Here is a 12617-nt window from a genome sequence, read left to right as displayed (position 1 = left end):
TCCTCTGATTTTCCTGCAGAACCAAGCAGAGGCGCACTACAAAGGTCACAAACACGCCCGCAAACTCAAAGCCATGGAGGCCCAGAAGAACAGGCAGCGACGAGCCGGGGAGGCCTCGTCCACGGGGAGGGAGAGGGACCGGGACCGGGACAGAGACAGAGACCGAGACCGGGAACGAGAGCGGAGCAAGACGTCGACATCTGAAGCAACACTTCCTGCACTGATGGAAACAAACTTAACGGATGGAGCAGGTACTCAAACACATCTTCATGTGCTCCTTGGAGCTTTAAAAAATATTATTAAATTTAAGAATTTTGATTTTTCTTACAGAAGGTATGATTAACAATGTTGGCTGAAATCCTGCGTTAACATTTAGTTGAACAAAATCTTCATCCCATCTGTCAATAAAGCCTGCCACCGCTCTACTTCACCTCCTACAACATCAACAGCCCACCAACTTTCCATGCACCTGTGGCTAACCTCAAATTGTATGTGTATACACGCTTGATATGTGGCAAGACAAAAAAACAAACAGAAATTCAGTTTTTTAGAATTGTTTGCAAAGTTTTGAAATTTCAAAAAATATTGGGAAATTTTTAAACATTTTTAGAAACTTTTTGATTTTTAGAAAAAATAATTTTGGCTATTTTTTTTTTACTTTTTACATTTTTTTGCAACTTTTTGAAAAATTCATTTTTTTATGTTTTTATTTTTTTTAACAATTTTTTGAAACTTCAGTTTTTTGGAAACTTGCAAATTTTGAAATATAGTTCAACTTTTTTTAAAAATTTTTTTTTCATTTTTGCTAATTTTTGCTAACTTTTGCAACTTGTTAAAAATTCATTTTTTTTACTTTTTGCATTTTTTGTTACTTTTTAAAAATTCATTTTTTTACTTTTTGATTTTTTTTTGCATCTTTTTCGAAATTTATAGTTTTACCTTTTTGAATTTTTATGCAACTTGAAACATTTTTCAAGTTTTTTTAAATTTTGGGGGTTTTTTGCCAATTTTTGAAAATTTTGCAACTTTTTCAAGATTTCATTTTGTCCTAACTTTGAAAACTTTTGCAACTTTTGGAAACTTCAGTTTTGTCTGAGATTTCATTTTCTTAGATTTTTTTTTTTTTTTCAATTTTTTACATTTTTTTGCAACTTTTTTGAATTTGCAAAATTCAAATTTTGATATTTTTTTTTTAACTTTCAAATTTATTAAAAATAAAAATCTTAGACATCACATGTACAATTTTATAAATTAAAAAAATATTAAAATAGTATAGATAATTATCCTCTAGATTTAAATCATATGTAAAAAAATTCGTACACTTTATTGTCTTTTTTGTAAAAAAAAAAAAAGTTGATTTAATGACTTTGGAAAGGCTTTAATCCAGGTGAGCCGTAGTAAACGGTTTCTTTAAAAGCAAAGGTTGCAGACATGTATTGTATGCATTTCCCTCCTTTCCTTTCCGATCACTATCTCATCCAAACTGAGCAGCATTAACCCTCAACATCCCCAGAAATCTGGCCTCTGTCTTCACACCTTGTAGTGGATTACGGCTCTGAAGCTGAGGGATTGAAAGAAGAAATGTTGTTAAGAGAAAGAAGCCAGCTTACATCGATCGCAGCCTCTCTGGGGTGGTTTCTACCCTCCTTGCCTCTTAATTTCCACTGCTTGGCTCTCCTCTACTCCTTCCTGCTCCCTCCTATCTGTCTCTGTTAGATGCAGGAGGTAGCTGAAGGAGCAGAGCCGGTGTGTTTGTGCACCATGAAAAGAAGTTCTCACCGCTGAGACGAAGCAAAATAGTGGTGAGAGATTCCATTTGAGAGGCTGTCAAATGGAAAATAAAGCTGCAAAGAAATCAAAGATGTGTTCGCTCAGCAAGTTCAAATGTTTTCATTTTGCTGGTTTAAAAATAGACATTTTAACTTTTAAGAAAGAAAAAAAAGGAGTGCATTGGCTTTCATTCAGCAGGGAATGAGTGTTGACTCTTCCACACAGCAGCTTTAGCTCAGAGAGCGTGAATCGCTCTGATGGCATCCTGACTGCAGAGCGAGCCCATTACCGTCTCATGTTGCACTCGTCTGGGTCCACACTTTTCATTTATCCATCCGGGGTGATGGGAGCGGAGGAGTGGAGGAGTGGAGGAGCACTTTTCCCTCCCTCTGTTCTCCTCTTCTGCTTCCCCCGCTTTGGCAGCAGATCTCTATCTGAGCTGAATCTCAAAAAAATCATTTTGATGCTCGATGGAATATCAGAGGAGAGATATGAAGGCACCGAGAGACAGATTTTACTTTCACCTTCCCATTTAGACATGCTCATGCTCACACACACACACACACTTTTTCACCCAGAGCTCTAAAAGTCTCCTTCAGAGAGGAGAAAAGTGGACAAAAGACCGGGAGCCTGATAACGCTCTCATCAAATCTCATTTTAATATTCCGCCGCAGCAAAAGGCAACACGGGGAGAGGGAAGCAGCCGAGACACGAACGGAGGAGATGATGGGTGAAAATGCAAGATAAGATGAAATGAATGAAAGGGACAGACAGAGGGAGGAGGAGGAGGAGGGAGGGAGGGGGTCATTGAAGAGGGAAAGTAGATAAGTCATGGCTGGTTTTTATGCTCTGAATAATTTTACTATTCCAGAGCAGTTTTGTGAGCAGGAACACTCTTTAATAAGCCCAATTGTGTGATTGGCCTAATGTGAAATTGAAATGCAGCAGTGCGAGCCAGTCCTGGCATGCACCACAATGCCAACCTGTAATGGAACAGCTCTCCAAATGAACACTCCCCGAAATGAGTTATGTGTGCCACGCCGAGGGCCGCCGCCGAAGGGGGGTGGGCGGTGGGAGGGCGGGCGCTGTCTGGGGGTAATGTCCACATTGTCTCTCCATCAGGAACCAATAACACATCTGTCGGCTCTTCCTCTAAGCACCCTGTCTGGCTCTGAATAAACAGACTCTGAACCAACAAGGTCGGCCTCTTTAGCTGCTGACGCTCGCGTCGACGCAGGAGGTCGCTGCTATTCAAACAGCGAGCTCAGTGTGAGGCTGAAGTGCACGTTTTCTCAAATACTCAAGATGAGATAATTAGTCACAGGTGTTAAAAAGAAATTTAAGAAACAGGCAAATATCTCCCACCTTATCCAGTAACCCCCTCTTGTAGTCCTCTCTGCACCTTGCATAAACCCATCAGCCCACTTTGTGACAAGCTCATGGCTTTCTGTTGTTTTTGTTAGTGGTAAAACTGATAAAAAAAAGTGAAAATAAAACAATAAAAAGAAATTTTAACGATATTACAGAGATTCCAAACCTGTTCGAGCCAGCCCTTTGGAAACATATAAAGTATATTACAGCTTTTTTAGTGTTATATTAAAAAGTCCAAACATCCTTCATCCTCCTCCATCATGCCTCCTCAATGCAAACTTTACTTCCTGCAGCGTATTAAAGAAAATCGATGTAACTTTCTCCGTATATCAACATTTCAGCGAGCAGGCAGGACAGGGGGAAGAGCAGAGGTAACATTTTCCATCACACAGAGGCGTAATCGATGCTTATAAACCCTGTCACAGACCAAAGGAGGAGGCAGTGTGTGAGAAAGCTGCGGGCTGGTGTTAGAGACAGAGGGCCTGCATCAGAAGTGACAAGCATCAATCACGCCGCGCTTTGATTGACTCTGTTGTTGAAGCCCTGGACGCGGGGACTCTGCCTGTCACTCTGTAATGATGATTTAAAGCAAGGACTTCTCCCCGGGGAAGGTGTTTGGGTTCTGAAGCCGCCTTTGGAGCGGCGCTCGCCTGCTACACCCAGAGCCTGTGTGTGTGTGTGTCAGCGTGTGCATAATGAGGCCTGTGTTCATTTACTCTGAGTTTACGGCCAATCAATCTGCTGGATTGAGATCTCCTCTGATGTGTTTACGCTCTTAAAGCCTGTCACATTTAATTGGGCCATTAAAATGTGGATTAAACTCTTTTCATGTTACAGAAAACTGATGATTGCCAGCCCAGCATTGATCCAAATATCTATAATTTGCTGCGGTGTAGTTTTCCCCCGCAGAGACCCTGCTGGCTGGCACCGCGCTGCTGATACGCCGGCCTTTGCTCGGACAGTTTGCCGGACAGTTTCATCACGGAGATGAAATGGGGAGAAAATGGGACGACTGAGCAGCAGACAGAAAAGCTGGTTTGAAGGAAAGGGAGGACACTGGCTGTGATTGAAATTTTAATCAGTGACGCATGATTATTTATCAAATTCAGCTCCAAAAAAGGGCTGTTTCATATATTTTTCACCAGTACAAAATCAATAAAGCCATAGATGGTAGTAGTCTTTAAAAATTGCATTAATTGCCAACCTTACACCACAGTTTCTTATAGAATTAATTTACAAGAATCTGATATGAAATCTGTTAAAATCCAGCATTAAATCATAACTGAGTAATTTTCTTAACATGAATGTTGTTTTTTCAATCTTTATTTGTTGATACACTGCAAAAACTGAAATCTTATGAAGTGTCTTTGACTTATTTTAAGCAAAAATTGTCTTGTTAGAGATATTATGAGCCACATTCAACCGGTCAGTCCAGAAAAATGTCTTGTTTCAAGTTATTTAAAGACAAAAGTGAGGTTTGAATTGTTTGGAACACAAAAAAAAAATCAATGTACTAAAAAAATCAGCAACTAAATTTAGAATTAGACTCCTGTTTTTTACAGAAAACATCCTCTTTACTCTGTGCATTTGTTTTTATCAATCAGCAGCCTCAATGTTAAGCTGCAGTTCCTTAAGTGTCCACTAGGGGCTGACTGCAGAAGCTTTATAAACCACGTACACACATATTTTAAAAACTAAAATCTTATCAAGCGTTTTTGTCTTATTTTAAGTAAAAAATAAGTTCGAAAATCTGCCAATGGAACACGAGAAATTTGGTGTAAAAAAAAAAAATCCTTCTACTTCGTAAAGCAATTCAGACCTCATTTTTGTCTTTAAATAACTTGAAACACAAAAAAAATTCTGGACTGGTCAGGTGAATGTTGCTCACTGTCTTCTTTGTCTGTTTCTTGAAAGTTTTTGTCTCGTTTTCATCATTTTTGCATTTGGAGTGGATCATTGCCTTGTATGGCTCATTTGTTGGTCGTGGACACCAAACTGGTTTTGTCATCAGTGATATTTTTACTACTTTTACTCCTGTGTTTGTCTGGAGATACTACATGTAACCATGGCTGCATTGTTTACATGTGAAATCAGCTGTTAGCAGCCCGTAGCATGTCAATGCTAACTGGTGCTAGGCCTGATGTTTCCCCACAAGGTGAGGAGAAGGAGGTGAAGATGATGTGCTGGTTCTCAGGTGTGAGCTAAGAAGTGACGACATGGACCTGGTCCTTCCATCCATTGTTATTGGGAACATTTTCTACTGAAAATAAGACAAAAACACTTGATAAGATTTCATTTTTTACAGTCTATAAACAGTTTTTGAGACATTTCTTGGCACTTCTTCTTGATTTCTTGGCCCAACATTTCAAAATAAGAGCCTAGAATTCACAGGTTCGATTTCCTGTTTGATGTAGTGGGAAAAGGAGATAATTTAACCCCCTGAGGGATATCTGAAATGATTCTTTACACGGTAAGATCTCTCATGATCTAATTCTTTGGATTTTAAGGGCTTTGATTTCCCCGGCCTCTGCGTCTTCCTCTCAGAGGTGCCGTCTTAATCCATTGATCAGTATCTGTCCCCTCCAGAGGCTTCTCAGGTGGCCCCGTCTCTCATAGACGCACCGGATCATGTACCCCCCCGGGGCCCCGACAGGGGAGCTGAAATCCCTCAGGGGTCAGTCTCATTACAGCGAGGGGACTGTCTAATCTCGGTGTTATATAGGTCCTTTTACTTTGGCGGGGAATGAAAGAGGAAGACCGTTATCTCCAATGATGAATTTACCCTGAGACGTTAAAGGGAAAAATCAATGGGGCACTGTTGCATTGTGGAGGGTTAATAGTGTGTGTTGGTGTGTGTGTGTGTGTGTTCACTAAATGAAATGGAGATATTCAGCGAGCGTAGCGTGCAGTGCTCAGGGTGAAGTGTGCGACTCTCCAGGGAGGGCGGCGGGTGAAGGGGAGACGTGTAATGGAACTCTGGTGACTTATCGGCCGGGCCGGGAGTCGATTGGTTTGTTTATATTGACCGAGACTCCGTGTTCACTTGATATTTGAATAGAAGGAGGGAAGGAGGGAAGGAAGGAGGGAAGGAAGGAGGGAAGGAGGGAGGAGGCTGGTGACATTTAACGGTGAAACCATTTCTACTCAATGATCTGGAATTCAAGAAAAGCTGAGAATTTATTCAAAAATGACCCAAAGACGAGATCAGTTAACGTCATTTTAAAAGACAAACATTCATGTGGAGATTTATTGAGTTGAATTTGTTCTCAGGAAGTTTAACTAATTTAAAGCCTCGAGTTTTTTAATTTAAGGCTTGTTGTATTTTCCAGAAGTCCCACTGTGTGGCTTTAATCAGTAATCAGTCTTAAGTGATTGAAAAGTAATTTGTTCTTCTTTTCTCTGAGTTTCTAATCAACACCAGGAAAGAAAATTATGACAATTTTAAGATTTTTTGTCAAACAGACTTTGAAAATCTTCACTGCTGCTTGGAAACTTGTTTGAAAATAAATGTTTTCCTGTTATGAACAAACTCAGGCTCAGATTAATCCCCAGGTGCATCACAGTGACTGCAGAGCTAATTAAAGTCATTTTCTCCTAAATGCAGTGGTGTCTATGGTGGATCTGCAGATCAGACTGTGTCCAGATTTATTCCTAAAGTGTTTTTATTATTTTTTAAGGCATAAAAAAATGTTGTTGTTTTTTATTTATTTTTGTAATTGATTTTTTTTTAATATTTGATTTATTAAGAATTTTTTTGTTTTGTTTTTATTTTTGTTTTTCGAATTAACTTTTTTTGAAGATTTGATTTGTTAAAAATGTTTTTTAATTCTTTTTAATTTTTAAATTAATTATTTCTGATACATTATTTGTAAAAGTGTTTTTTGTTTTGTTTTGTTTTTATTTATTTTTTTAAATATTTGATACGTAAAAGTGTTTTTTTTTTTGTTGTTTTGATTTTTTTATTTGTTTTTTTATATTTGATATGTTAAAAAAATGTTTTATTTTTTTTATTTTTAAATTAATTATTTTTGATATTTTATTTGTTAAAAGAGTTTTTTTTTGTTTTGCTTTGTTTTTATTAATTTTTTTTTTTTTTTTTTTTTGGGGGGGGGATTTGATTTGTTAAAAAAGTTACAGACCACGTAAAAACCTTCTACCACCATAAAAATACAGATTATTTTTAGTTTATTTTTTGTTGTTATTTTATTATTGTTGGATTGATTTTTACTAGACGTTATTACTCTTTTTGCTCATAAACTGTTTGCTTTTTAACGTGTTTTTTATCCTTTTGTTTGAACATTAGCTTTGGCAACATGCTAGCTTATTTTGAATATGCAATTTACAGACATACATTAGAGGGTTAAAAAGCTGATCAGCGATAAAATTTCCAAAGTCAAAATGTGTAAAAATATGTCCAGATGTTTTCTAAAGCGCAAAAAGAAATAATAACTTGTGAAATTACCAAAAAAACAAGGTCTCATCATTTTTGAATTAGGTTCATAGTGTTTGGTTATGCAGGCACACGTCATCCACTGGAGTGGACTGAATTAATTAAATATTAAAAAAGAAATGTTAAAATTTAAGAATAAAAACACAAAACAGGAAAAAAAATCACAAAGCCTTCAATTTAACATGCTTAAGGGGGTTATATGAAAAAAATTCATAATATTTTTATTACTGTGCATCAAAGTCACATAAAATATTCAAATGAGAGGAGGAATTTAACCTCAAACCTTAAGATTTGCAAAGTCTGCGATGAAATGTAAGGTATCAGTCATCCTCAGCTCTGAACCGTCTGCTTCTGGTACAAAACACTGCTGCTGGAGTATTGATGTGATTTCACCTTCTCTCTAAATGATTTCAACATCAAAACCTCAGTTAGCGCCCACAGAGCGGAGAAACAAACAGCCTTGACCTCTGTTTTGAGCTAGCTGAATATTAGCATGTTCAAAGACACCCGTCTCCAAATAAGAAAAAATAAAAATAAAAGAGAATTTCTGCAGAAAGTTGAATGTTTTTTTTCACAGGTCTGTTAGAAAAATTCCCTGTTTCAAAGGAAAATCTAAAACTGCATCAGTCTCATGACCTCAGTTTGTTTTTTCTGGACCAAATGAAGCTGGTTTTTCTGATTCCTCTTGTTTATTTCCCAGGTCTTCAGTCTGATCTGGAACCAGCCAACCTGGACATGAAGCTGGAGAAGAGTCCCAGGAGCTCGGTCATGTTGACGCCCGTCTCCGAAGTCTCCTCTGCTGATCTGGTCAGCATGTCCCCCCCTCAGATCTCACCTTCCTCTCAGCTCTCAGAGACCGCCTCAGACACCAGCTCCCCCGAAGCTCCAGAGGCAGCGGAGGCCTCAGAGGCTTTAGAGACTACAGGCCAGACCGGTGAGTCCAGCAACAACGCAGACTCATCCAGCACAAACGGGGAGTCGCGCTCGGATGACGACAAGGACCCCAAGAAGAGCAAAGCCCACCTTCACTGTCCTGTCTGCAAGGTCACCGTCAACTCCGTCTCCCAGCTCGAAGCACACAACAGCGGTACGAGGACACGCGTCAGCTCAATGAAAAATGATGAAGAATCAAACATTTGTTGCTGATTTTGAGTCCTCCTCTGTGTCTGCCCAGGTACGAAGCACAAACTGATGCTGGAGGGTCACAGCGTTCAGCCGCGGCGCAGGGGGAAGGTGGTGGCAGCTCGAGCTGGCTGCAAGAGCAAGAGGCTCGGCAGCAAAGGCAGCGTCGGGGTTCCCAGCAAGAGCTTTCAGTGTGAAGTGTGTGAAATCTTTGTGAACTCAGAGACCCAGTTGAGCCAGGTAAGGATCTCAGTAACACAAACATCCAGAGAACATGTTTGTTTGTTTGTTTGTTTGTTTGTTTGTCGGCCTTCATGATCCAATCTCAGAGTCAGTGCAGACGTGATGTGGAGTGATGCTCTGCAACACTTTTAACTTCTGATCAGCTACATTCTACGGTGGCCAGTTGGTGTCTGACTGTTTGCAAAAGCCAAAACATGAAAGCAAAAGTTACAACAAAAAATGCACATCAACATTACAAATGTAAAAGCTACAACACATTTGCAAAAACTCCATCGAAAAAATGCAGAAGCTGTAACATCAATGCAAAAGCTACAACAAAAAAAGTAGAAGCTACAACAAACTGCGAAAAACTAAAGCATGACTGCAAGAGCTACAGCACGAATGCAAAAACTAAAACAAAATGCAAAGGCTACAACATGAATGCAAAAGCTACAACAAATTGCAAAAGCTACACACCATTGCAAAAGCAAGACCACAAATGCAAAATCTACTACAGAAATGCAAATGCTACAACATGAATGCAAAAACTAAACCAAAATGCAAAAAGCTACAGCAAAATGCAAAAGCTGGAACATGAATGTAAAAACTACAGCAAAATGCAAAAGCTACAAAAAAATGCAAAATCTACAACATGATTGCAAAAGCTACAAGTTAAATGCAAAAGCCACAACACAAATGCAAAAGCAAAACATGAATGCAAATACTACAGCAAAATACAAAATCTACAGCAAAATGGAAAAAGCTACAACACTTTTGCAAAAGCTACATTTTGAATGCGAAAGCTACAATAGAATGCAAAAGCTACAAAAAACTGCAAAGCAACACACAATTGCAAAAGCAAGACCATAAATGCAACAAAATGCAAAAGCTACACCATCAATGCAATAGCTACAACATGATTTCAAAAACTAAAGCAAAATGCAAAAGCTACAGCTAAATGCAAAAGATACTTAAAGAATGCAATAGCTACCACATGAATGCAAAAGCAAAACATGAATGCAAAAACTTAAACATGAATGCAAAAGCTACAGCAAAATGCAAAAGATACAAAAAAAGCAAAATCTACAACATGAATGCAAAATCTACAGCAAAACCCAAAAGCTACCACAAGAATGCAAAAGCTATTATAAGTAACAAAAAAAACAAACATTAACTTTCTTTAACGACTTTTCTGTGTCTGTTAGGAAAACTGTCCTCTCAACTTCTGTTGTGTTGCAGCTTTTGCGTTTGTGTTTTTGCTTTTGCAAACAAGTTGACACCTACCAGCTACTGTAGAATTTACAAAAAAATTAAAGTAGAGCATTGAAGCTGTTTGTGCATTTCTCCCTACAGATGATGTCACTGATGCTCTGACTAACTTCAGAGCTCCTCAGTGAGTGGACACGTCATTCTTCCTCTCATATGTAATTTTTTGGGTACCCTGGCGTCAAACCAGGTTGAGGAAGTTGTGTCTCCTCCCTTTGATGTTCAGTAAACGCTACATCAGCGTGAAGGGATTGTCTTGGAGGCTTCTCATACACTGGAGTAAATGTTGAAATGATGCAGATACACCAAGATGTACGAGCACCCAGGCCGCTTTAGCCTCCACCCGTCTTATATGAGCGTCTCCTTCCCCAGGAAGACGTAAGCCAGTTAGGGCAGCAGCAGGAGGAGACAGAGACAGTAATGTGATGTAACTCTGTGCACTTCAGTCATCCTGGATGTGTAGCCGTTATTTATTCAGCAGATAACATTTGAAGCCGCTCCTCTGTGCTGGAACAGATGCTTGTTAGCTCGCTAACCGTGTTTCTTCTGCTCTCTGCAGCACATGAACAGCAGACGGCACAAGGATAGGCTGGCCGGAAAGCCACCCAAACCCAAATTTACCCCCCACAGCAAGAGCCAGCCCAGCTCCAGCTTAGCGGTAAGTCTCAGCGCGAGGACTCAGACAAAGCAAACACTGCGAGCATCCATACACACTTAGGGAGGACAAACAAGGCGGGATTGCCTTTCCCTCACTGCAAATATGCTCAGACCTGTCGTACACATGTTGGAATAAATCCAGTCGAGTTTGTAGAGTGATGCAGCTTAAATACGGCAGTGTTACAGTTAACACACACACACACACACACACACACACACACACAAACACAGATGTGTAGTTATAAGTCTCTCAGGGGCCTCCATGTCTTGCTCTTGTGTTCCTGGACTGTCATAGAGGTTAAGCACACTGTTGTACTCAGTGAGTCCCCTTCCCCTGAGACAGGTCTAAAAAAGTCTCACCCTCCTCCACCCCCCAGCCACCCCACCCCACCCCCACCCCCCAACCAGCTCTGACAACAGCAGCCTGAATCAGCACTCCAGATTAATCACTTCTCCCCTCCTGTCATATACACACCTCCCCATGTCTCCCTTCTCCCCACACTCCTCCTCCTCCTCCTCTTCCTCCTCCTCCTCCATCCTACAGAACGTGAGATGGAGTGGCTATGCAGGCGTGGCTGCGTCTGCCATGAAGAAAGCTTTCAGCCAGTACAATCTCACCTCCCTCTCCTCGCAGGTCAGTGGCAGGAGAGGCCGAGTCCGGGGTTGGATTTTAGAGATGGCTGAACTTTAGGCCTGGCCACGGGCAGGGGACTGAGCTCAGGAGATAAAGAATCCCTGTTTGTTTGTTTCTTTGTTTATCTGTTTGTTTCTTTGTTCGAGGTGATGGCTTCAGAGCTGTGATGTGGAAGGAGACATTTCTAAAACTGAGGAGAAAACTGGAGACTTTGATTCGGAGCCTGTTTTTAAAAACTGTGATGTACAAACTGATCATCAAGCTCTTTAAAGTCCCTGTGAGGAGTTTCTGAGTGATCTTAAAAAAGTCTCCCTTCTAGATATCTGCCTGATCCTAATCCACACTTTAAAATGACATTATCAGCACCAATATGGGTTATTTCAGAATGCTACTTCATGGCTTCCAGTTCGGGTCGTCCAGAACTGGATTTAGTCTAAGTCTCTGTGAAAACACCATGACGTCTGATGAAGTTTAGCAGAGAGAAGAGAGATCCGTGTTTTTCTCTGCTGAAGACGATTTCTGTGATTAATTTTGTAGTGATGGTGGACACTGGAGCCTAACTGCCAGACAGAAAAAGGACAGAAGAGCAGAAGAAAGATAATCAGGAGAGAGACAGAGCACGAGCTGAAGGCTTAATCACAGGCTAAAGGCTAAGACAGGAGCTAATGTCAAACAGGCTAAATGCTAAACACAAGCTAAATGTTAGAACAAATGCAAAGGGCTAAAACACGGGCTGAATGCTAAAACACACTAGCTAAAGGCTAAAACACGGATTAAAGGCTAACACATAAGCTAAAGGCTAAAACATGAGCCAATGGCAAAAAACAGAAGCTCAAAGCTAAAACAGAAGCTAAAAGCTAAAACACAAGCCAAAATACAAACACACAGGCTAAATTATAAAACACAAGCTAAAGGCTAAAACATGAGCTAAAGGCTAAAAACAAGCTAAATTTAAAAACACAAGCTACAGACTAAAACACGACTATGTGCTAAAACACACTAGCTAAAGGCTCAAACACGGGCTAAAGGCTAACACATAATCTTGATCTAAAACATGAGCTAAGGCTAAAACAGAAGCTAAAAGCTAATACACAAGCCAAAATACAAAAACATTCTAGCCAAATT

General features: G+C 39.8%; 1 protein-coding gene across 3 annotated transcripts in view; it reads left to right on the top strand.

Moving 5' to 3' along the window:
* The window catches only part of znf385c (zinc finger protein 385C), a 187811-nt gene that overhangs the window by 166372 nt on the left and 8822 nt on the right, over positions 1–12617 (top strand). For 2 of the 3 annotated variants that reach the window (XM_074696948.1, XM_074696951.1), the window contains 5 exons: positions 20–251; positions 8292–8678; positions 8766–8953; positions 10761–10859; positions 11403–11492. In XM_074696948.1, the coding sequence (XP_074553049.1) occupies positions 20–251; positions 8292–8678; positions 8766–8953; positions 10761–10859; positions 11403–11492 (996 nt within the window). The remainder of the gene's footprint in view (positions 1–19; positions 252–8291; positions 8679–8765; positions 8954–10760; positions 10860–11402; positions 11493–12617) is intronic. The other variant, XM_074696949.1, reaches the window with a different exon arrangement.

Source organism: Halichoeres trimaculatus, unplaced genomic scaffold (assembly GCF_033239565.1).
Source record: "Halichoeres trimaculatus isolate MK-OKI-2021-1 unplaced genomic scaffold, fHalTri1.1 fHalTri1_scaffold_20, whole genome shotgun sequence".
Taxonomy (NCBI): domain Eukaryota; kingdom Metazoa; phylum Chordata; class Actinopteri; order Labriformes; family Labridae; genus Halichoeres; species Halichoeres trimaculatus.
The sequence above is the reverse complement of the archived record's forward strand: the minus strand, read 5'-3'. Positions and strand labels throughout refer to the sequence as shown.